At 32.4% G+C, this 26,930-nt stretch overlaps 1 protein-coding gene across 2 annotated transcripts in view; it reads left to right on the forward strand.

The window, feature by feature from the left end:
- Positions 1-5,589, forward strand: part of LOC132270636 (vacuolar protein sorting-associated protein 52 A) — a 31,072-nt gene extending 25,483 nt beyond the window's left edge. For both annotated transcript variants that reach the window (XM_059771813.1, XM_059771814.1), the window contains 6 exons: positions 2,189-2,239; positions 3,202-3,381; positions 3,475-3,609; positions 3,859-3,933; positions 4,920-4,977; positions 5,060-5,589. In XM_059771813.1, coding sequence (XP_059627796.1) covers positions 2,189-2,239; positions 3,202-3,381; positions 3,475-3,609; positions 3,859-3,933; positions 4,920-4,977; positions 5,060-5,364 — 804 coding nt within the window. In that variant the 3' untranslated portion in view covers positions 5,365-5,589. The remainder of the gene's footprint in view (positions 1-2,188; positions 2,240-3,201; positions 3,382-3,474; positions 3,610-3,858; positions 3,934-4,919; positions 4,978-5,059) is intronic.
- The last annotated feature ends 21,341 nt before the right edge of the window (positions 5,590-26,930 follow it).

Here is a 26,930-nt window from a genome sequence, read left to right on the forward strand (position 1 = left end):
TTAATGCACTCCCACAATGCTCACTGTGTATCAGCCATAGAAGATTGACTGGAGAGCTACACACTGTGAAAGAATGACGAGTGGAGAAAATATCAATTCGACATGATGTGAAAAAATGACGTGTGGAGAAAATATCAGTTGACATAATGACTTAATACGTTATGCCAATCATGGCAGTGCATAGATACATAGTAAACATTTTGTTCTTTGCTAGGACTTAGTGTCTTTGAGAGAGCAATTTCCGTAAAAACAAGTGTATATAAAGGTCTAGTCTTTTTGTTTGTCGATGTTTTAGTTAGGTCAAGTTGGTCTGCTGTTTATTGTTGTCTTGATTGAAGATTGTATGACAGGACTAAGTGGTAAATTGGATAAATTGAGTAAATTGGCAATCTTTCACCTAGATTATATATTTGGCTTAGATCTTTCCATAAAACAAGTGTTCTCTATGCTTTTATATCTAAAAGTATTTTTTTGAACCAGGACACTTGTGACTGGTCCCAGAGCTTTTTTAAACCAATCCTAAACAATCTGTTGTAAAAATTCAAGGGATCTCGTAGGTCATGCAACTGGTTGCACTTCTCAAAAAAAATTGAAATCGATTTTGTTTTGTTATAGGACTGATTCTACTTGCACAATTTCAGAAACTAATAAGTTTTCAAGTTTAAAAACACTTCTAAATTGTGATTGAATTGGGTTCAATATTCATGAGATATAGGTTCTTATGCATACTTGCAATCATATTGAGATATTTAGAACTTTTTTACTCAATTTTTTTAATTTGAGAATTGGAAGAGCCCTTGGGTGTGCATTCTTTCATACTTTTTTACACAGTTTTTAACTTGAGCGTTGGGATAGCACTTGGATCTATGTGTGCATTCATTTATCATTTTTAGTATATGATTGAAAATTCTTCTGAAATTTTTTAAAGAATGGTGAGTGGCAATCTACCTTCCCATTGTGGTCTGGAGACTTTGACTTTGAGAAAACTGGTGATGCCTTGCTGCTCTGAAGGTGTTTGTAGAAGTGCAAGGGTCTTCTGACAATCATTTGGAGAAAGGCAGATCTTGTGCAGATGAATTCGTTGACTGGCAGCTACCAATCTCGTAATGAGAAGAATTAGACATAACCGCTTAAGACTGGGTGGGAGATAAGTCAACCTAGGTAATTTTTTGGGGCAAAAGTTTAGAACCTAGAGTTGTATTCTTTATAGTGGATTTGTTAGTGTTGGGACGGTGTCCTTGTGGTTTTTTTCTTGGTTTTTTGGTCGTCTTTATTTGCTTTACTGTGATATTTTGCTTTGATTGATTGTGAATGATTCACTGGTTCATTGAATGAATAAAAAGACTGGTTAATTAGTTAACCACAATAGCGCAAATTTATAACTGATGATAAGAGACTGTTCATCGTCTTCTCTAGGTCTTCTACCATATCAGCTTATCCACTTGGTTTTCCGCGTGCGCAAATCTCATTCTTCAATGCCAGTATGCTCTCTCCAGTCCATTGTCCTAACCACTTCTGCATGCACATTTTGTGATTTAACCTGTAGGTTAATTTTGTTACACGAGAGTAATTTGTAATCTTGAATTTCTCATTAGCCCCTCCTCTCCTCCCGACTCAGACCGGAGGGTGAGGTTTAATTGTCTGATGCATCACATCGTAGTTGTTTGAGCATTCTGGCTACTTCAGTGAACCCTTTCCCTAATACATCACCACCACTCTTTTAGGTGTTTCAGCCCAGTCTACCCCAAAGTTTTTCGCTTTGTTACATTGTCATTAGGCTGCAAGGTGCAGTGGTTATGCTATCACACATGTAGCAGATTGCTGTCATATGTGAGGAAACAAATTCCATTTTTCAGCTGGCCTCTAAAGCCTGCCAAATGGCTGCCTTCGTACAGAAATTTACATTCTCATGCTTTATGCTTGACAACCTGAGCTTTTGTCATTCCTATAAAACGTATTTTTGCTGCTTATTTCTCTGGCTATTTGAAATGGAATGTGGAAATTAATTACGTGTCTGACCCTCTAATTGCTGCGATTTCTTCTGTCAAATGGTGAATAAGTAAAATGCTTTGTCCAGAGGCACATAGATTTTGTCATTATTCTGATACTTTATGCTTGTTTATGGTTATAAATTTAATTAAAATTTACGGTGTACGACATGCTGTGACTGATAACCTTTCCTTCTCAGCTTATTATGTCTCGGCGGCGGATTCCATGCCTGGATTCATATTTAGACAAGGTTTGTATCTTTCTATGTAGGTGCATGTCCTCATGATTCCAGGAGAACAATTTAAAATCAATAAACAATTTCTGCAACTTTTTAATTGTCAAAAAGTATAAAAAATGGAAATAAAAATTAACAGTATCTTTCTGTGTCTAAATTGTTATTTGCGGAAGCATCCTGGCCAATTGACTTGGGATCAGATGGGGTAGGAGTTACAAGAATGGCAACATGCCTAATATTAACTGTAGCTAATAAAACACGAGAAGTTAAATGTCAACTAGGTTCATTTTTTGAATTATTTGTCATTACTTGCCTCTTTAATTTCAACTTTATAGCAATGACAAAATTTTATTTCTTTAGATCCAAGTGCAGAAGTGTTTTCAAATTATACATATCACATATGCAACATACAGTGATAAAGGGCAAAAAAAAGAAAGACGAAACTCACCTAAAAGTTGTTAGATAGAATCGGATTAAGTGAAGTTCCATCTATAACTAGTCATTTGATATTTGTTCTCTACTTAGTCTACATTTTGGGTAAGCACTGAGATCATGTAGACATGGTTGATATTCATAATTAAATAACTTGATCCAGACGAGTTTTAAAGCTCATGCTGATATCATTCTTTGCGTGTGGGCAACATAAGTTTGTTTTAGCAGAAGCGCAAACAATACTTGTGCTTCCATTTACTTTCAACTGCACATGTTGAAAACATGCACATAGGTTCACTAATTGTTATAGCTGACATAATCATATAAATAGTGAAAAATGTACCGTATGAATGTTGGAATTTTGTCAGATGTGTCACTGAGAATAAAAATGTTCTCTGGAATACAGTAATGAAGCTTCTTGTGTAGCACTCCAGATATTTGTGCGTGCACTGATGTACTACCATTTCCCTGTATCTTTCTTTGTCTCAACATTGAAATGATTGCAATGGAGATCAATTTAAATATTCTCTAATGAATCTGAGCAGGTCAACATCTCTCTTTGGCCTCGTTTCAAGATGGTGTTTGACATGCACCTCAATAGCCTGCGCAATGCAAATGTGAAGACGTTGTGGGAAGATGATGTTCATCCACACTATGTCATGAGGCGCTATTCTGAGTTTACAGCATCACTTATTCACCTTAATGTTGAATATGGAGATTGTCAGGTTTGACGTTTGAAGGTTCAAGTTTTTAATTATTCCCTTGTTGAATTGTTATCGAAAAAGTTGCTTAAATATGCCACCTTTTGACTTCTGTAGCTTGAGTTGAACTTGGAAAGACTGAGAATGGCTGTTGACGACTTGCTTGTCAAGCTTGCAAAAACATTCCCGAAACCAAAACTGCAGACTGTGTTTTTAATTAACAACTATGATATGACAATTGCTGTGTTGAAGGTAAGGATAAGTGTCTTAGTTCATTTCTTTGATAAACAAGATCTGCCTTGATCTAAAGGTGGAAATTAACTTTTGATTTGTCCAATACACTAAATGGCTTCACCGCTGCGAAGATAATGTTGAAAAAAGTTTCTGCAGGACAGATATGATTTCATTTTAGACGAAAGTAAACTTATTTACTTCAGATGCTCAGAAATGTTCAACTATCCATAGGAGTTATTATAGCCATTGTTTACATGTGGTTTCCAGGAAGCTGGTCCAGAAGGTGGAAAGATTCAACTACACTTTGAAGAACTGCTGAAGAACAACACAGCAATATTTGTGGTAAGTAACAACCACTAAACCAGTGGTTTTAAAGGCTTTTTTGAATACCAAATACTTACTGCTGAAGTCGTATAATGACAATTGCGGTGATCCAATGGACACGGATCCTCTCCAATATTTTTCATCTCCAAGCCTGAATCTGATGGTTACAAAAACACCACATTTTTGTTTAGGTTTAGTTGTTTATGAAACCAAACATTGTGGGTTGTTACACACAAATGACGATTTGACATGTTATTGATCGTTGGATGGAGGCTTGAAGATACTTGGAGAGAAAAGGATTGGAGTGAAACCAAATCCATCATCCAAATAGGTCAACCAACACCAGTTGGGTGGGGTGTTGGGGAGGGGGGTGGGTTAACGCCATCATTCCACCCCCTCCGACAGCCCCAACCCAAAAAAGGAAGGAAGGAAGGAAAAAAAAAATTCAATAAAATAGTACCAGTAGTAGTAGTAGTAGTAGTAGTATTTACACTAATAGTAACCAATGCTTACCGAAGAATGGTCGAGTTTTGACCTAATATGTTAACTGTCCTTGTATCATGTGTAAGGTTTAACCTTTAAAGCCACTAGTTCCATCTCATATGCAAATGTAATTAACATCACCAATTGTTTCAGTAAATTCTACTACTTGAATAATTGGTACTAAGCGAGAAGTTTTTTGAAATGATAGCAGCAATAACTCAGATATTTTGTATCAATTCTAATGCGGCTCAAAATCACAAAACAGTCAAATGCCTATAGTGAACTAATCTTTTTAAAAAAATAATCCCAAGCCCCTCAGTTGAAAAGAAAAAAAATCTTCATTTCATTTGTATAAAGTAGTGACTCCAGATGCCCACTAAGACAATTTGTGTTGGAGATGTTTTGGCGGTTGAAACTTCTTGTTGGGTGTTTATTGTAAGTTGGAATTATCTGTTCTTGAATTCCAGTTATCATTGACGGTTTGGATATATTATTCCCTAAGTTTGTTCATTTCCTTGCAGGAAGAACTACTGCTTGAACATTTTAGTGATCTCATCAAGTTTGTAAAGACGAGAGCTTGTAAGTATCTTGGCAAACATTTTCACATCTCAATTTTACGTAACTCTTTACTCTCTAGTATTAATTTGTAAGTTGTTATCAGCGGAGGACCCAAGCTCTGGCTCTGAGAGACCAATAACTGTGTCTGAAGTGGAGCCACTTGTAAAGGACTTTGCGAGCAGATGGAAAGCCGCAATAGAGATGATGCACAATGATGTCATTACTTCTTTCAGCAACTTCCTGTGTGGAATGGAGATCTTAAGAGCTGCATTGACTCAACTGCTGCTTTATTATACCAGACTCTCAGATTGCATAAAGAGGATTGTTGGTGGGTCTGCACTAAACAAAGATCTTGTTTCAATATCTTCAATAATGTATGAAATCAGGAAATACTCGAGGACTTTTTAGATCATTGATTTGTGACACTTGTATCTTTGAAGATTACTCACAGTTTGTTTCTTGAAGAAGGTTCTTAATATGGAAAAAGCACAGGAATCAAGTTTTATTTGTTATGCATTCTAAAAGGGGGGGAATTTTGATGAGCGATTATCCGATAAATTTGAGATTTTTTTTGGTGTGTGTGGATGCTTAAATTTGTATGCAATAAAATGGTATCGTAGTCTTGCAGATGCCCTCCGTTGTTTCTTTTTGGTTTATAAGAACTTCATTGCATGGTTACTTGTAATCGACTTGCAAATATGCAATAAAATGTAATTTTGGAATGTTATCATTGCATAAGCTGGCTGAAATTGATTAGGAACTGAGTGAAATGAAAAGTAAATGACTACCAAAGTTCGATTACAAATTTGTCAAAATCTTTTGAATCAGAACAAAATTGGCCAGAAAAGAGAGGATTCAATCATCGTGATACACAAATTAACGCTAAAATCCTTGTACACATCATCTCAATTCATATGGATCATTTCTCCGTAACCATATTATTTCAGATTTTAGATGTCCCGGGCGCTGGCCGCCTCGCCTCGTATGATGTTTTGTAGGTGGGATTGTGTTTCGGCTTTAAAAACAGTGATCAATTTGGATGCTAAAGGATAGATGATAGCCCATTTTCGCTGCATTCTTAAGGCAATTGTAGCTCTTATCTAAGTCACGCGGTGGATGATGATGATGATGATGATGATGATATGGATAATCTCCACGACAAGTCATTCTAAAACCTCCACACTTGTATAGAATTGCATAATATTCTCTAAAGTTGTATAATAAAACTAGCCTTGCAAATATGTTACATATATATTTTTTGGAATATTTTAGATAGACAACATGTGTATAGATACCTATAAATAGGATGAGAACTCATTTTCTGCTCACACCAAACAACCAAATAGAGGGTAAGCAGTCTCTACTTCACTACAACACCCACACAAATGACTTGAATTTAGGGAAAACATTGGTATGATTGAATCAAAACACAGCTCACTAGAATTAGAACGAAATTGGTTGAAGGTCTGTATTTTTTAATGGATTCCTGTTTTGTTCAGTCCCCAGATTTCATGATCGCTTGAAGCTTTCCGATTGAAATGTGTTTCTCCTATTTTATTTTATTTTATTTTTTTTAGAATCGGACCCTGCCAACGTAACATTAATGAACTATTGCAATAATAGATGGATATGAAGAATTATAATGATATTAACCTATACTTGTAGTATATGAATTATGGACTAAGTATAGAGTAGGTAAAGGTTAATTAATTTTTTTAAAAAAAACAAAGGTAAAGGTTAATTAATTTTTTTAAAAAAAACAAAAAACAAATGTTGTACTTCTTAATTTTTTATACTTACATGTGATTTTTTTTGGGATTAAATGTTACATGTTATTTGACTAGAAAGAGGCTAATAGAAAGGATATTATAGGATTTAATCAACATTATCATCCACGATAAGTTATGAACTAAGTATAAAAGCAAAATAATTTATATAAAGATGGAATAAAATTTACTTATTTAATAAGTTGCTAAATAAGAAGGTTTAAGAAGTAGTGGCAAAAGGATGAATATCAAAATTTAAGGAAACATTGGTCTGAATGTTAATAATTTTACAATACGTTTCATAATTTTTTTTTATTGTATGGTTCCTTTTTGGTGTCCATAAAATTATCTTGCTTATCAATAAATAAATAACTACGCAAAAATGGGTGAATTTTGCACACACTGTCCTATTATACACTACTAACTGTAATTAGCTGAAGAATACAATGTTTCAAAAATTAATCTTTATGGTTATTTAAACGTACATATCACTCTTTTTCTTCTATTTCTTTTATTTGTTGCATGCTAGTTTCTTTGCTCAATATACGGGTCTCGAAGTTGGGCCTGGGCCTGTAGAAACAGTCTCAAACATCTTATAATTGGCAAATCTTATTGTTGTTTGCGCCGTAAGAAAAATCTCATCCCAGCATGGTACCAAGTTCCAACACCTCCAACACTTAATTGCTTCCAAATCCAACCAAACTTAGGTATAGTTAGAACTGAATAATAATTTATGCAATAGAATTCAAGGGCCGAGTGTTTTATAACCCTTGGATGAATTGAGGTGGGTTTCACTTCCATGCATCCAAGGGTCGAGAGATACTTCGACCAGAATTAGCTGATACTGACACTTACCTTCTTCCAAATCCAACCAAAACTAGGTGTGATACACGAAAATCGTGTGTGATTAATAAAAATATAAAGCAACCTGCAGTACCTAATCAAAATGATTAACAAAAGTATAAAGAAGACGTAGTCCACCATAGGAACAAAAAAAAAGGGGCATATATTTTAATGCTAAAGTGAATCATTAACTAACTATATGGTTCCCATTCACACAACAATTTATCAATTCATAATGAAAGTTGACATTATAAAAGTGATCCTTGAGGTCTAAGATATAGAGGACTAGACTAACAAAGCCCAATTTCAGTGAGCCACATCAATGGCTTATCATAGATAGTGGGGTTACTTTAATTTACTAAAACTTTAAATTTTTTGATTATTATTTGGGGATTAATATAATTAATCACACACCCATTTCACTTTAGTAAGTGAGAGAGCTTTATGATTATCCTAATCGCACCGATAAGTCACTTTGTCATTGGTGTTGATCTTGATTTGCATCGAAAACCATCCCAAAGCTGCCACTGAGACACGTGACAACTTATTTTTTGCATTTTAAAAATAAAATGCTATGACCTTTTTTTTTTTTTTTTTTGTTAATGTTGCAAGAAGCATAATCAAAGAGAGAGAGAGAGAGAGACATAGATTGATTACATGATCTTGAAAGAGAAAGATTACATCTTTTCCAACTTCACACACACACTTACTTGGTTGGGATTTCTAATCTGTCTATACTTTGTGAAGCATGTTTAACCCCTAACCCTAGGCACCAAGCCTCACTTGAATCTCTTAGTGTAATAATTTAATATGAGAGAGTGGATTATAATATTTTTTTTGTCACAACTTTCATGTTACAAAGGAATTCAATGTCACATCCATTTTTTTTCCATATTGACATGTAGTGGCAACTTCTAGTCTCATTGATATATCTTAACACCTTGTCACTTCGAAGTTTAACATCCTTAATTAAGGGATAATTTTACTTCTCTCCCTTGAGGTTAGGCGTAATTACAGGTAATACTCCTTATATTTCAAAAATTATACTAACCTCTCTCTAAACTGATCAGCATTTTATTCCGGCCATTGACCATGTTAAATGACTAAAACACCCTGTAATATTTTATTAATATATATCACATAAATAATATTTTATAAACATTGTGCAACACCGAAGGCAAATCGTGAGGCAGAGAGAGAGAGACAAGAGATGGAAAAGGAAAGTAACATTACTTTGTTGCAGAGGCTGCGATAATTTCACCAAAGGCAATCAAAGGCTACGATACCCAATCTAGGGTTAGATTGCCGTTTGAAGGCCAAAATATAGGGATCTGAGGCTGATCAAGAGCAGTTGGCGGCGAAGGTGACAAAGGCTTGTCGGCACGAATGTAAGAGGAGGAGGAAGAAGCGGAGGAGAAGAAATCGTCATCTAAAGGGGGCTTCAGAGGTGATGAAGATGAATTGAGAAGAGCATTATCATCAGCAACTATGCACGATATAGCAGCTTTAATTGTGGAATTGGTGTTTGGAGAATCTGATTCATCGCAAATGATTTAGGGTTAGGATTCTTTGCTTTTCTGATTTATTCGTCGTTCTGAAACTCATCGATTTGATGAAGGAAACCGGAGCCAGAACTGAAGCACGCATGAATTGAGGTTAAACCGAGAATAATTGAAACTCACTCACAATTTGGGTTTATAGTTGGGCGCTGAAGATGGGGAAGATTTCCCAAGTAGTCGATGCTGAGGATGGGGAAGGCAGTGAGGCATGCCGGACGGCAGAGAGGAATTCTAAGTAGCCATGAGGGAGCCAACGAAGGGTAGAAGACGTGGTGGGCCCAGAGGATGAAGCCACCGTTGCTAGGGTGGGCGGTGACGATCTTGGCAGTGATCTCGCCAGTGATCATATATATATATATATGTGTGTGTGTGTGTGTACTGATACTACACAGTATTTGTTTTTTTTTTCCCCTGGGTATATAAGTTATTTTAATACAAAAGTAAGGGTTAAAATGTCTTTGCAAATAAAGTAAGGGCAAAAGGGTTAAAATGACTTTGCAAATAAAGTAAGGGCAAATGTGGTATTACAGGGTTAAAAATAGTTGATGGCATCAAAATCATCATTGACCGGCGTTGACTTTCATCGGAGGGGGCTAAGTGTTACGACGGAGCAAACCTTGAAGGAGGACGGTGTAATTTTTGAAGTGTAAGGGGTACCGCCTATAATTACGCCTAACCCCAGGGGAGGTAAGTGAAATTATCCCGCTTAACTAATATATATATATATATATCAAAATCTTATGATCTCATCTTTGTGTTCCTTCTCCATCGAATTTGTCCCGTGAATTGAATAGAATCATTTTTTGAAAATGTTTAGGGTGTGTTTGGTATGGTTGATTTGGAGGGATAAGGAGACAAAAGAAAAGAAAGAATAGTGTGAGCGTGTGTTTGGGTGGGTTAAGTGGAGAGAAAAGAGAGGATAGGGAGAGATAGGGAGGGATAGCTATCCCTCCCTATCCCTTATATGCTTTCTCTCCTAATTTGAGAAGATAGAGAGAGAAAGGATAGTGGAGTAATTTATAAATTATTAATACCAAAAATACCCTCTACAAATCAACATACAGAAAAGTAATTTCATTTATGTCCCAATATGCTTAGTGGAATGCAAGGATGTATGGCAATGCTAAAAGTTATTAAAAATTTTAGGATGGGAAGGGATTGAGTCGAATAGGTATAACATATATAACAATAATAATTTTTTCACATGCTCATAAAAATGGTTGAAGATTGTTGTTACTTTCAACCATGTTGAATGGTTCATCTTAGCCTTATGATACTTTTTCTTTTTTTCTTTTGTTTTTACCCATGGCATTGAACTATAAAAAAGAAACAAGATTTTGGAAATGAGTAATGTATGAAGTGATTATTTAAGGGTAGGACAGTAATTTGGTCACTATCTTTCTTTTCTTTTCTCTCCTCTTTCTTATCCAAACAAGAATAACTATTATTTCATTTCTTTTCTTCCCTATTTATCCAAACACGAATAGAAATTATTACTATCATTTTATTTCATTTCTCTTCTAATTAATACAATCGTTTCATTTCATTTCTCTCCTATTTATCCCCAGGGGAGATAAGTGAAATTATCCCGCTTAACTAATATATATATATATATATATATATATATATATCAAAATCTTATGATCTCATCTTTGTGTTCCTTCTCCATCGAATTTGTCCCCTGAATTGAATAGAATCATTTTTCGATAGTGTTTAATGATGTTAAATGCTTTCAGTGTAGTTTCAGTCCTCTATTTTCGGAGAACTTGTCACCACTTAAAATTTTATCATGGTAAAAGTGTAGTATTATTAATCAAAGAATATAATACGTGTAAGACTCAACATGTCAACTCGCAATAAAAAATAATAATAATAATAATAAATAAATAAATCCAATGAAATTCGATGAACGATTGTAAGTATATTGATTGGCTGAGTGGTAAAATGGGAACCACCAAACTTGTAGGTTTGTACCTTTGATTTACAACCAAAAAAGCAAAGTGGTGCACCTTCACCCAGTTGACGTCCAAATTAAGAGGCTGTACGGGTTCATGCATTTCTTGGTATTCCATTACATTATTATTCATTCCTTAAAAGTCAAAAGCCAAAATTGTTGTTACTCTTCATTCTATAAAGAACACAACCTTTTTAATCTCCTTAGTTAATTAATTATTCTGTGATATATGATAAGAACAAATCAAATTAAAAACAAGATGCCATTAGTTCCCTCTATCCATTATTTAATTTTTAATTACGGTTTGGGCAGAATATCCTTATTAAAACGGTATATAGCATACTTGAAAGCCATTCCATGACTCACTAAAAAAAAATTATTTGAAAAATTTGTTGGTGGCAAGAATTTGATGATTCTGGAGTCTGGAATAGATATTATTTTGATCACTTTTTTGATATTTGGCCTGGTGCTAACGACACTTTTATATATTTTTTTTTGACAAGCATATTGACCAAATTTTATTAAATGATAATTTTGTTCCTCCCTTGTATAAAATACAATATAATATATTATTATAAAATAAGAACATTATTGAATTTTCACATTCAAAGTCACTTTTCAACTAAGTCATATAAAGCGGGAGTAAGAGCGAGAGAGAATTCGAGAGCGGGAATGAGAAAGCGGTAAAACTATGTCACAAATAGTGGGAATATGAGTGAAATTGTTTGCAGAGCGAGAGTAAATTCAAGAGCGGAAATGCAAAAACAGCAAAATTAAGTCACTAATAATAGGAATATAAGGGAAAACGCGCGCGGAGCATAAGAGCGGCACTCATTAACAAGGATTGTGTGACTTAATTTTTTGACAATTAGCGAACGAATTTAAAGAAGATCAAAGTAATAAATACTAGTATAATTTGTCTAAACTTCATAAAAGATCTGATAATAGAACTAACTATTCAAATCTTATCCTTATAATTAGTCAGGAATTTATTAATATATATTAGATACCAAGTTACTTTCAAGACAACAACAAAAAAGAAATATGAATAATAATAATGAGATGTTTCACTAAGTTGATGCTAATACATTTTTTGTAGCTCCTACAAGTGCATGTTTGTTTTGCAATTAAATTCACATTCAAAGCATACTCACCACCTTCAAGAAAATTCGAAAAATAGATTGAAATTGAGTAATTTCCATACCAATTGAAAAAAATAAAATAAATTGAAAAGCATAAGAATAACTTTAATAAAGGTAAATGGTAGGACAAGCAGAATGTCCAGATTGTGGTTTGCACAAATAAACAAGGACTGGTGTTCCTTAAATTCAGAAATTGAAAATTGTTTACAGACATAGGTCTTCGATTTATCAGAATTTCAGATTTGATATTTGTGGGGGATAGTTCCAATTTTAAACATTGGAACCATTCTTAGAATTGACTACACGTACTGGAAGTTGGTGATGTAGAGAGTTGTGGAGTGGAACTAAGTAATGCAAATCTTGTAACCATGACAATGTAGTAAAGACATTGTGTTCATGTGTGAGAGAGACTTTACATAATATATATATATATATATATATCAAGGATTCCCTGATTGAAGAATTGCATGTGTTAAAGATTTTATGTACTCCAGTTGGGAGAAAAGGAGGGGAAAACAGGTCTGTCGAGGAAAAAAAAAATGTTGGGGTGTTGTTGAACACGTCATCAAATTTTATAAAGGTCAAAATAATAAACATTGAACAGTATACCTATTGTCCCCTCTTCAAATTCTACTAATTCACCTGCCATTACTTTATCAAGACCATGAATACGAGCAATGCCATTGCCTACTTGAAGTACAGTACCGGAATTTACAATCTTTACTTCTCTATTATATTGCTCAATACGTTCATGGATAATATTACTAATTTCGTCGGCTCAAATGGTTACCATGAGTATTTCTTAATTCTTTTTTGAAAGCAAAAAAAAATAATGCCTATAATAGAAGGTTGTCTAAATCTCAAAAGAAGTCAGTGTAATTTACTTCAAAAAATTGCCTTCAAAAATGACAAAAATAAAATTCATTTTCATATGGGTAGATTCATTTTCTCATCAAGTTCAAATTTTGTTCTTTTTTTTTTGGGTAATTTAAATATTTAAAATTGGTTTAATCTTCTGAGATCAAAGAATTGTTTATTACCCCAGTGTATATATATATATATATATATATATATTTCAGAAACGGAATAGTTTCAACATAGTCCTTTGGTAAACTTGCAATCACCTATAAATCACATATTATTTAAGTCCATATGTTTATTTGAGGGCGCACACAACACTACATTAGCAACTCTCTTCATCCAAAATAAAAAATATCAGACAAATATAATTTTATTAAGCTATTTTGTTGAAGGATTTAAATATTAAAATTAATTATATTCTCTTTAACGGTTTAAACTTTTAGAGTAAATGATTGTTAATATTGTATTAGGATAAGTCCTCTCACAATTGCCCTGGTCTACAATTGAAAAACATGCGCGGTCTACTTTTGGTCCAACACGTGTTTTAATTTTAGATTAGGTGATTGTGATATAGGACTTATCTTGATATAATATTAAAATTAATTATATTCTCTTTAACCGTTTAAACTTTTATAGTAAATGATTGTTAATATTATATTATGATAAGTTCTCTCACAATCGTCTGGTCTAAAATTGAAAAACATGTTCGATCAAGAGAAGACTGTTTAAACTTTTAAAGTAGATAGTTGCAAATATTATATCAGGATAAGTCCTCTCACAATCACCTGATCTAAAATTAAAATACGTGTTGGACCAAAAAAAGATTGCGCATCTATGTAAACATGTTGAATGATTTAAATATTGAACACAAAATAAAAAAATTAAAAAAAAAGAAGAAGAAGAATGATGCACACCGCATGCCACCAAAACCAAACAGATGGGAGAGTGGCACCTTTATATATATATATATATATATATATATATATATATATTTGCATGTGAATTGAGAGATGGGAAAGAAAAAAATTAAGCTCCGTTTGTTTGAACGTAAAATATTTTTTAGAAAATAATTTTTTATTTTTTAGTGTTTGGTTGTCGTAAAATATTTATGAAAAAAAAAATTACTAAAATTTAATAAAAATAACTTATCCATCCATTTTCGACAAATTATTTTACATATCTCGCCCGATGAACTTGACCTCAATTTTGACGTTGACCTTTGCCAAACAACGACAAAATAAAAATAAAAAATTATTTTATCTTAAACAAAAAAAAAAATTTTTTAGAAAGGATGTTTTAATGGAACTGATTTGTCACCTCATTAGTTGCAAATTTAGTGATAAGACCCTTGGCACGTAAATCCCATGATCATATCAGTATGATATATGAGCCACAAACATGACATTAAAACTAGTATATCTTCAACCACTTTTGTTGGATTTCATTTATTTTGTAGTTTATTGAAAGAAATTATTTGAACCGACTTTATTTTTGCCATTCAAGCGTCATTACTGGAAGAAAAATAAGTTTATCTTGAAATAATAATCATTGTAATATAGAATGAATGAAGGACAAATATTCAAAGAAATATGAATTTACAAAGCTATCCTTGAAGCCATGTGAGATATTCTCAAGATATTGGACAAATTTAGTCGGCCATATTATTAGAAGTTTTTTAATCGACTTTTCTCAACTAAGTTCTCTAATTGCTTGCACTGTAAACTTTAGATTTTAGAGTAACAAATTTGGTAGTAGATTATTGAGTGTTTTAAAATATCCGATACCACTATTATCAATATTTGTAAATTGAAATTGTCATGTCAAATATACAAACTTCTACACTGTTCCGTGAAATGATTTTTTTTTGACATAAACACTACATGTCTAATTTGTGGAGTCAATTGAAAAATATACCACCATCATCCACAATATATATATATATATATATATAAATTGGAATTGTCATTTCGAAAATACAAACTTGTACACTATTTTGTGAAATGAAATTTTAGTTCAAACATATGCACAACATGTCTACAGCACTCTCATTTGAGTTGAAATGTTCTTGTATGAAAATATAAGGCTAAAAAACTACATAGGTTAGAGAACTAACAAATGACTAAATTATATTAATCCAGTTCATTTTCAATGTGAGATCACGAGTTAGAGTTCACCAATGACTTATTTGACATATTTTTGTTGTTAGATCGGAGAAAAATAAAAATAAGTTCAGTTTGATTTATAATTTTGAAAACAGTTATCAAGAACTCAGAAAACTCAAAATTATTTTCAAAGTACTATAAAAAGTAGAAACTAAATTTAAGTTTTTACATAGTTTCTGATTTTCAATTATTTGAAAATAAAATTACAAACAAAGCAGACATTATGTTTTCTACGTTTTTGCAATAATGTGTTTACTTCAAAAAATAAAAGTTCTAAATCAAAAAGTGTGAAAAAGAGCTCATGACTCGTGCTTTTTATAACTTTTCATTGCATTACGCTTCTTTTAAAATGATAGTATGAGATATAACTGTTTAGTTGATTTACTGAAAAATTATTAGGCCCCTCACCTTCAAGTTTATTTATTACATAATTTAAAACTATCTAATAATTTCTCCCATTTATTTAATATGAAATTAAAACAGAAATGGATTTAGACATTAATTTTACTCTTCAATTATCTCCAAGCTACACATAATGGGTAATTATATTTCATAATTATAATAGTTGGATAATTGTATTCAGGAAAAAAAAAAAAAAAAAAAAAAAAATCATTTCTTAAAACCATTAGTTAAGGAGAGATTATTAAATTGTCCTAAACTATAAATTATACGTGTTCATATTTCTTTACAACTAGGTCTAAAATCTTCTATTCATTTCTTTCGAAAATAAATGTCTAATTTGAAAACTGTGACTCACAAACTCACAGTTCTCAAAATGAACATCTATTTTTATGAATCACAGTATCTAAAGTAGATATCTATTTTAGGAGGAGGGAGTATTAGGGGTGCACACGGTTCAATTTGAATAAGTTTAAAAAAAATTTGAAACCAAATTACCTAACGGTTCCAAAAAATTTAGAACAAAACCGAACCATTTGATCAAAGGAACTAAACCAAACCAAACGATGAGAAACCGGATTGGTTCAGTTTGGTTCAGTTCCACGGTTCTTTTTTTTTCCTCTCTTTTTTTTTCCCTGCTACAGAAGTATTCATATTTTAAAATTCAAATGTACAAACAAACCAAGTTAGCCAACGTATATTCAGAACTGTTACTATATTCAGGACTTTTAATTCATTCTTCTCTATCACTTTTGGAATTAAAATGAAAAAATTCATAATTGCTAATAACCTAATATATTTAGATTTACTAATTCAACAACAAATAATTATACCCATAATTTAGAAAAGTAACAAAATTCATCTTTCTGTAAATAAGAAAATAAGAATCATCTAATAAATTGATAACACATGAGAGAATTAAGAGTAGATTGTAAAATTAGTAGTTGTTACAAATTTACAAGTGATTTGAATTGTAAAATTATATTATATATATAATTTAATATATATATAACTAAACGATTCAGTTCGATCTAATTCGATTGATCTCAAGCCGCGACCAATTATATCTTTATAGTTTCGCAAATTTAAAACCGTGTCAGAATCAAATTAAACCAAATTATCTTGACCGGTTCATTTGAATATTTGATTTGCTGAATTTTTGTGCACTTCTAGATAGTGTAATAAATTATCTCACTCACATCCATAATTCCATGACGCGTGTGTTCTTTGAAATGGACGCGCTCGAATATATCCAAAAGAGCAAAAAAAAAAAAAGGAAATACGAAAACAAATCTGATTGGCTAAATCTTTGACTTGTCCACGTGTAGGGCCTACACTGCATTGATATACACGCCATAAAGCCAAAAAAGAAGCCCTTGATTGATTAGGGTGGTGGGTCCCATAAGGCTGCCGAGGAGACGGAATCCCATGTGGTGGGCCACAATAAAGAAAATGCGCTTTCAAGTCGACACGTGTTTGGTGGTCCCACAGTACTGTGGACCCCACCTGATCCAGACCAAGTCTCCTTAGGTTGGATGGCACGCGTGGCTCGACACAGTGGTTCGATGAGGCCCACCCATCTCTGCCTAACTCTAAAGAATTGGTGCTCTCTGTTACGTGGCTTTTTCTGCACCTTTTGTCCAACCAATCCAAGATGAGGAGTGAAGAAACTACCACCCACGTGATTACAAAAGTTGACTTTCTATAATGCCATTACAATTAGGAAAAATTACTCCGATTAAATGTATTTAATTTATATATCAAAACATTTGGTGTATATTTCACACAAAAAATACTTATGTAGGTAATATTTGTAAGTCTTACAATATAATAATCTACAGCAAATGCACTGAAGTCTGAATATGAATATAAATTATTTACATATGTTTCAGTTATAAAATAAACTTACAAATTACAATCAGTTAGGCTGCTTCGGATAATCAGAAGCTTTTTTATTTTTTATTTTATTTTTTTTAAGTATAACTAATCCATACATAAACAAATAAAAATATAAAAGAAGAAGAATAAGTTTTTAACTGTGGACCCAAGTATTGATGAAGGATGATGATTGTGTTACGTAGATTGACAATAAAAGTAAATTTTTATGATAATACTGATTATTATTAATGTTGATACATAAAAAATTAAAAAAGAGATTATATTTTTATTGATATATTTTTATTTTGTATTGAAGAACAAGATTATTTGATAAAAGGTATCAAGGTTCTTTCTTACCAACTTAAGATTAAGAAATCAACTTATTTTGCATTTGGTTTACATAAATGGAATGGAATATAATATCCATTTCAACTATTTTTTTTTTTTGCTTGTTATGTAATTTAAGATAGGAATGAGCATTCTATTGAAAAAAAAATACATTCCTGGAAATGAAAATCTATTCCACAACTAAACTCATAGAATAACCAATTTTTTTTTTTTTAATTCAATGGTCATTCCATTCCCAAGCAATTTTTTTTAAAAAAATCAAATTCCAAAAAACTTTCCAAGTCCAAAAACTATTATCTTCCACCATTACCACCATCTTCCACCACAATCACTGCCATCTTTCACCACCACCACCAACTTTGTCATCGCCACCATTGTTGCCATCTTCAACCACCACATCGTTAGCGCCTCTACCAACGGCCATTGCCGCCACCACCACCCCCGACCTCCATTACTGCCACTACCACCGTTACTTTCTACCACTACTACCATCTTCAACGACCATCACCGTCACCACTACCATCTTCGACGACCATCATCGTCACCATTACCGCCATTACTTTCGCTACCACCGCCGCCACCACCACCGCCGCCACCACCACCACCACCACCTATATTACTACTGCCTTCCACCACTACCACCACCGCCACTGTTGATGTCTTCCACTGTCGCCAACTTCCACCACCATTGCTTACATTACTGTCACCTTTCACCACTACCATAGCATTGCCACTGCCTTCACCTTTCACCATCATCACCTACACCATTGACACCTTCCATCACTACTTCCACCACCACCACTGCCACTACCGCTGTCTTCCACCAACATCACTGCCCGCCTTTTGCCACCCCTACCTTTGCTGCCTTCCAAGACCGCCACCTATATCACTATCACTTTCTACCTCCACCACCATCGTCACTATCATCTACCACTGCCGTCATTTCTTTTTAAAAAATTTTATTTTATTAATTTAATTTATTTGTCACTAAGAGAGATATTTTAGAGAATTCAATTTAAAATTAATTCAATTCTAAATTTTAAATTGGTCCAACCAACACTAGAATAGTTATTATCATTACATTCCTAATGTAATCAAATTAATAATAAAATGAGAATGACTATTCTATTCCATTCTTATTCCATTTCTACTTATATTCCATTTCATTACTTTCTTGCCTATCGAAAACATCATTAAAACATTCTTTTCATGCTACTTCCTTAAACTTAGTTTGAAAGAGTCACCAAAATTATTGACAATTTTAAAATAATCATTAATATCAGTCTGAACAAGGATTTTTTATTTCTAAACTAAAATTAATCTCTCATATTGATATTTGTCACGTATTCCATCCGGAGTGATTAGTCTCAGCAAAGGTGAAGACACTCCCTTTTTTGTTTAAAAAGTGTTTAAAAATATATATATATAGAAAGAAAAAAAAAAGTATGGTTTATCATAACTTATACCAATAATAAATTTATTACTTATGTAAGGATATTAGTTTAGTATGCAAGTAAAAGTACATTGCTTATAAAATTTTCTTTTAACTTATTACTTACCAAGGTTTAAGTTCAGTCTTTATTTTTGCCAAATAACCCTTTATGATATCACATTTTTGCACATAACACCCTTACATTAAGGGTGCATTTGCAAGAGGGAGGTTCTTTGCAACAAGAGGGTGGGCAGACACGCTGCTTGAGGCTTTCAACATTGCAAAGGTTCTTTGTTCGGTGAGACTATTTTCTTGTTTTAAATCTATAATCTTTACATCACAATAAAGTAAATTTAGAAATGTCAGTGTTCGTCGATAATGCATAATGAAATAATACTAATCGTCGATAATGCATAATGAAGTAACACTATTCCATAACGACAAATAGTTAGTGCCCGGGACGTATATAAAAAAATAAATAAAGAATTGTATTTTAATTTTTCTCATCAAGCTGACCAAAGCGGATTAAAGTTAATTTCAATTTTACATTAATTGGGCGCAATGGGTAAAAGACAAGTTTAGGTGGGATGGTGGTGACAATATTATGCCTTGAAAAGGGGATAGGAATAATTGGACATCTACATTTATTGGTTGTGTGGGCTAAGTGCATAGGGCTTTTTATATGTGGACATTGGGGGGCCCCAGTACCTGTGATCAACCAAAAGAAAGTTCGATTACGTGTTTGGAAGGGTTTTTGTGATGAGAAAATGACACACATATACAGACACAAACATCCACATTTTGTAGCTAATGAATGGCCAAGCTATGGATAGCCTCATGGTTTGGTGGTGTCACCACTGCTCCCTCGTCATTGATACTTGTGGGATCAAATTAGACCAAGCTTTTTTATCCAAGTTGATTAGGACTGCAAATGAATTAAATCGAGCTCGGCTAGTTTAACTATATTTAGATTCATAATCATTTATTTGTGCTTCGGTGGAAGCATGATGAGCTTAAAAACCTAATCCTGCGCTTAACTTGTTACATCTTGAAAAAGTCCGAATCTGACTTGACTCAGATTGTATATTAACTCAGATTGTATATTAATAAAATGAGTCGGACTTAATCTCATGTTCACGTTCAGATTTAGTTTACCTCCTTTAGTACATAATATTTGTAATAACAAATTGTAGATACATATAAGTCTTTATATTTTTAATTTTATACTCCTCACAAAGATATAACATACTAAAAATATACTGTATGTTGAAAGAGTCTACGTTCATAAACATCTCAAAATTTGTACAAATTTATTGCTTACTAGTTTCGGAATCAATTTATTTATTAAACAAACTTAAAAATTGATCTTGAACTTGAACTTGACTCATGTGCTTATCACATGAGTTCAAGTAGTCAAACTCAAAGCAAATCAATTTTGAAATGTTGATGGACAGTTAAAGTTAGGTTCATTGGCAACAATGATGTTGATTAGCCAAACGTTACCCTATGTATTTAACAATTTGATTCCTACACCAAAAACATGATGGCATGAAATGAAGTGGTGGGGCTTCAAAGTGCCCCCGAAAATGATGCAACGTGAAACTTTGAAAATGCGAACTGCAATTTTTTTAAGCCCGTGACCAACTCTTGAATGCTTTGATGATCTAATAATGTTTAACCCCATGATTTTTTTAATAGTAATTTTTTTTAGTTTTCCATAAGAAATGCGAAGGGGAAGAGAAATGGAAGACCTGTAACAATAAAAGGGAATTGAAATGTGATTTTTTAAAAATTTTTTTTTTTATAATCGGGGTATCCGTAATTTTGTCCCGACTAATTCACAGGACCTGTACAAGACGACCCACTACACGAATCGGATAAAACAAATTATGTCCGTGGTCGTGGTCCCAAAGAATTGCTCGCACGTAAGAAAAATTGAACTTGAAACCTAAAACTTAATGAGGCTTCAGGACCCAAATCTTTTTCACTAAACCAACTCCTTAGGGTTGAAATATAATTATTTGATTAAAGTGAATTACTGTAACGGGTTCAGTGGATACGCCAAGGTGGTATGATCCATCCGATTATACCTAGTAAGATTTGAATACTTATGATATTATGTCACGCACGACTAACACCACTCAATAACTATGCTATTTCGATGGACACAAACTCTCTAATAATTAGCATATTAGCTATTGACAATGACATTTATGAAACACTTTAATACAGAGTTTTATTTCAGAAAGTAAGAAAAATGGATTTTAAATAAAAAAAATTCCATTCATAGAGAGTTTGAATCAATATCATTTATATTAATAATATATGAAGGAAATTTTCTTTGGATGATGGGTCCCATTACTTCATGTCTCTTTTGGAGCCGCCCAAATAGTAAAACTCATCTATTAAAAATGAAAAGAAAAAGACTTCATTTAAAGCTTTTCTCTTAAAAATCAGTTTGTACCAATTAAAAAGAATAAAAAAGAGCAGTAATTCGACATCCTAAAGTTAGAAGCGCTCTCTCTCTCTCTCTCTCACACACACACATAGTGTAAGTGTGAGCATTTGTTGGGATATTCGTGTGATGCATCATATTGAGGATAAGAGACGTGCAAAAGCAAGCGATGCGATTAATAGCGCATTAGTTATGGGCCTCTAGATGTTCTTGAATAATTGACTTTAAGGCATTTTGTGGACCACTTAAACCATAATTACTTTGACCATATGCAAAAAAGCAAGCCTCCTGACATTGGATGGATCTGCAGCAGCCCATGGTAACCACAGTTGTTTGTGGGGCACCCTTTTTGCCCTAAATCCTCTTATCTAAAGTTATGTAAATAACTACCATTATTCTTGCCCCAATATTTTACCTATCCACTTATGGCTGTGAGATATATATATATATATATATATATATATATTTTTTTTTTTTTTTTTTTGGGAAGGTTGTAAAAATATATGTTTTATAATTGGTTAATTTTGCTATCAAAATAAATTCGATCGAGTTGTAATTTTTCAGTTAAAAAAAATTTAAGATTGAATGTTGGATGCGGATACGAAGAAGTTCAAGTGTTCATATTTTAATACAATACTTTAAGAAGTTTTTATGGAGAAAATACATTCTGCCCAACTTGAACTGGTTTTAGAATTCAGCGAACATGTTCAACATCTAAGGATTTGTGGAGTATTCAAGACTTGCCATCTTGGAACGGTTCAAAGAATGTTGAACCAGTTCAAGAATCAAAAGGATTCTTCGAAAGATGCATTGGCCATCCTGAATTGGTTCAAATAATCCTGAATTGGTTCAAAACTTCTGATCAGTTTGGTAACTTCAGTTTCCTGATCTGTTTTGATTTCTTTTTGGTCCAGACTCCCTTCTAAAACCTATCTACGAATTTTACTTGTTTTACAAGTATTTTTAGGTCTTACAAACTTCTATAAAATGTCTCTTTCGTTAATTATTGAGGTATGGCTTTGAGGAACAAAAATTCATTATTTTAAGGAAGCCTTTAAAGAGATATTTTTTAGAAAATCAAATATGATTTTTATGATTTTATTTTTGAGAGCACACACATATATTCATGAGTGATTTAGTTGTGTTGTTCTCTATCTCATCGAAATTAGAGCTTAATTGAAGATTTAGAGATTCCAAAAGAGTAAATTAATTTCTTCTACATTGAAATTTAGATCTTGAAGAACAGGGGTGAAGTGATAACATTTTGAAAGGGTCAAAGCATTCGAGAAGTGTTATTTGATCTACCAACATTCCTTTTACAGAGATCAAGAGTAAGCCTAAGGTCAAAAGCTGTTGGACGGGACGTCGCAAAACCAAAAGATTATCAGCGATTGGTGTTTGGTAGAATGATAGGGTACGTGTGAGCCTGAGTCAAAATCCATTGTACTTTGTTTCAAACGTATAGTGGATCGGTTTACTTTAAACTGCACAGTCCACAAACTTTTTTCCACAACAATTGGTCTATTCTACCAATTAGGTTTTCCTCGCTAAAAATCTTAGTACAATCTCTCTAACTCTACTTGCTTTACTTTTCAGTATTTATTTTTGTGATTGTGGATATTTAATTAATCATATTACTTAGGTAATTTAATCAATCACAAAAATTGAGCAAATTGACCTATTAATCTTATCTAGGTTATTTAAGGAGTTAATCACAATTAAATCAACTAATAACTTCCGCACCCAAAGAACACTAGGGTTTTTGTTCAAGCCCAGTCATAATCGGATCAAGGCGTTCGAGTTTACAGTACATTCTAAAAAACTTCTTATTTATTAGGCCATCCGTGAGTACCTTACTATTGTAATTTTAGACATTTCATTTTTTACATCCTTTTACGTTATATTGTAATTAGCATAATGATGTCACCATACTATTATTTTCTTGGTAATAACTTTACCTTGTACTACAATATTTAATAAAAGGATTAAAAAAAAAAAATGCCAAAAGTATACTAAACACCCCTCAACTATTGAATTATTTCAAAATATACCCCTCAACTATTAATTATTGCAATTAAGCCCTCTAACTTTTAAAAGCATTCACATTATTGTACCCTTGAGACTGATAACCGTTAGGTTTGACCATTAAATAAAATGGGTGCACTGCTGGGGACAAAAAAATGCATTTTTAGTGACCTAAATACTCTTCATAAATGAAGAATATTAAAAAAAAAAAAAAAAAATTTGTTTCAAGAGTGTAACAAGCAAGTCATTTTTCTTCTTATGAAGAGTATTTAGGTCATTTAAAAAGTTTTTTTTACCTCAGCATAGGTCTACATGTCATACATAATGGTCGAACTTGATAGCCGTCCACCTGAAGGGTGCAATGTGAGCATTTTGTTGAAGGGTTTAATTATACAATAATTAATAATGGGGGGGGGGGGGGGGGGGGGGGGGGGTGCAATTTATAATAAGTCAATAATTGAATGGTGTAGTGTACTTTTACCAAAAAAATAAACTAGAAAGAGGGGTTTGTATGAACCATAAAGAAACTTAAAATAGTTGCAATATTGAATTATATACCTAGAGGATAGCTAGTCTAATAATCATAAAAATTTTGGGATAACATTTGGATATAGCACACAAACGCCATAGTTGATGCCGATAGGTAAAAGTAATTAACAAGGACACACGAGGCTTGAAAAGTGGAAAGAAAAAAATAAAAATAAAAATTATTGTGCCCATCATGGCATCCAAACTTGGAAGTACCAAATTATAGTTGGTCAGAATACAAACTTGAATTTCACTTTTATCCATCAACCTCCCTTAATCTCCTATTTAATATATGACTAACAGATTCCTTGTATTAATATTCTAATATGACATTTGTTTAAAGTAATGATGACTATTATGGTGATGACAATGACAATAATTCAAACTGATACCTCACTTGTCATCGCCATTATTGAGTTTGTAGCTCTGTACACCGACTTGTTTTCATTATTTAATTATAGAATTTTGTTTGTTTAGTGACAAATGATACACATTTATGTGTACACGCATATTGATTTATCCATGTCGAGTTCAGAGCAGTCGGTGTTTGTGTTAATTTATCAGAGGATACGGAATTATCATGCATGCTCCATATTTAATATCATCACAATCCATTCAAGAATTATGTGATTACAAAAATTATTATATATATATATATATATATATATATATATATATACACACACACACTCACTTGAAAGAGGCAGGTAAATAATGTATATGTAAATAAGTAATAAATTTTTCTTACTTCTTTTGAGGTTTGTCAATATCATACGTAGATGTTTTTTTTGATTTCATAAATCTTTTCTAGTGCTATCCAATTTAGTAATAACAATGTATTATTTTATCATTTTACCTATAAAATGTTTAGTGCCATTTAAGTATTAGAAGTACAAAACTTACCTTCTTTTATTTTCGGATTGCTGACATCAACTGATTCTGATATCAAAATATGCGAGCAACAGAAAATGGAAGAAGGTAAGTGAATGGACAAAACTGACATTCTTCCATTTTCTTTAATTCTTCCTAGCCTCCATGTTATCATGCTGAGATCAAAGCTACATGTAGTTTGAAAAAGAAATAAATGAATCATGGTCAGTCATCTATCAGATTCCTAATGTGTGTGTGTGTGTGTGGTGTGTACTACTGTTCTGACTTGTTGATTATGTAATAACTCTTTGAAGGCTTAAAAGTCTTTTTCTAGTGAAAAGGTCGTGAAGTGGCTGGTGAAGAAATATATTCTATGCTAGAAAGAACTGACAAGACCAAGATGGAAGAAGAGTCAGTGTACAAATGGGCAATGATAACTGAAGCCCTAAGATTGCTTTGTAACTGACACATCAAGAGGTCACGAGAGTGTACTTTTTATTTACAGGGGAAATTGAACTTGTGTGGACTAAAAGTATCAAATTTTGACTGACAAAGATTTCATAAATTTACTTTTTTTAATACACCCTCACAACTGTCTCTTGGAACTTCTTAATTTGAAAACGAAAGAGATGTCATCAATATTTTTATTAAGCTGTTCACAGGAGTTCAAAAGTTTACTGCCTACATAAGCAGATTTAATAAATAAATAAATAAATTATAGACATGAAAAATATCACATTTCACTCTATAAGTTATCATTTCCAAATTTGAAACAATATGATTATTTCAACCACATACTAAAAGGGAATTTAGATACCGTAATTGGCGTATTTTGGTGATTAAAATAAAGCCAGAATTGAGTTATAATTTTTTATTAGATAAAGTACAGAAAATCTCCCGGAATGTGTAGCCTTTTTCAGTAAACCTTCCTCGTCTAATTTTTTATCAAAAAATTCCCCTCGACTTGTACTCATTTCCAATAAATTTTCCGTGTCTAATTTTTTATCAAAGAATCCCCCTCAACTATCTAAATGGGTAAAAGAATTGATATTTGGACAAAAATGTCCTTTTATTTAAATCTTATTATCTCCGTCCCAAAAATAGTGTCATGTTTCGAAAACCGTATCAATTTAATTTGTGAGAATCACGGTTCTCTAAAAGTGATACTTTTTTATGGGACGGAGGGAATAATTTTTTCGAACTTCAAAATTTCATATCTCACAAACCGTACATCCAAATATTGCAAATAATATATGTACGGAAAGCTTATAAAATAAGGATTCCAGAAATGTAAGATTTATTAATAAAACTTCATAACCAGATAGAAATAGACAATCTAAAAGCCTACTGCAACAATCTTCTTCTATTTTATTTTTTATAAAATACTCGGGTTATTTGCAAGATAATTTTCAAAATTATTCATTTTCATATGGAGCATAACATATATATAAAAAAATAACCCCAATAGATATCGAATATTTATTATTATTATTTTTTAAATGGCGAGTCTATAAAAGAACAAAAATATTTTGATGTAAAATATGATATCTCATGAAATCGATATCTGTTGGGCTAAATTTTTTATATATTCGGCTCCATATGTAAATGAATAATTCTGAAAAAAATTTAGCAAATATCTCGAATATTTTATTTTTAAAAAATAAAATAAGATTATTGGAGTAGATTTTTAAATTTCCTCTTTTTCTCTAGTTATGAAGGTTTGTTGTGCAAATCTTATATTTATGGAATCCT

The sequence above is a fragment of the Cornus florida genome, unplaced genomic scaffold, assembly GCF_030987335.1.
Source record: "Cornus florida cultivar Cherokee Brave unplaced genomic scaffold, ASM3098733v1 CherokeeBrave_3.0.0_Hap2_Chr08, whole genome shotgun sequence".
In the NCBI taxonomy this organism is placed as follows: Eukaryota; Viridiplantae; Streptophyta; class Magnoliopsida; order Cornales; family Cornaceae; genus Cornus; species Cornus florida.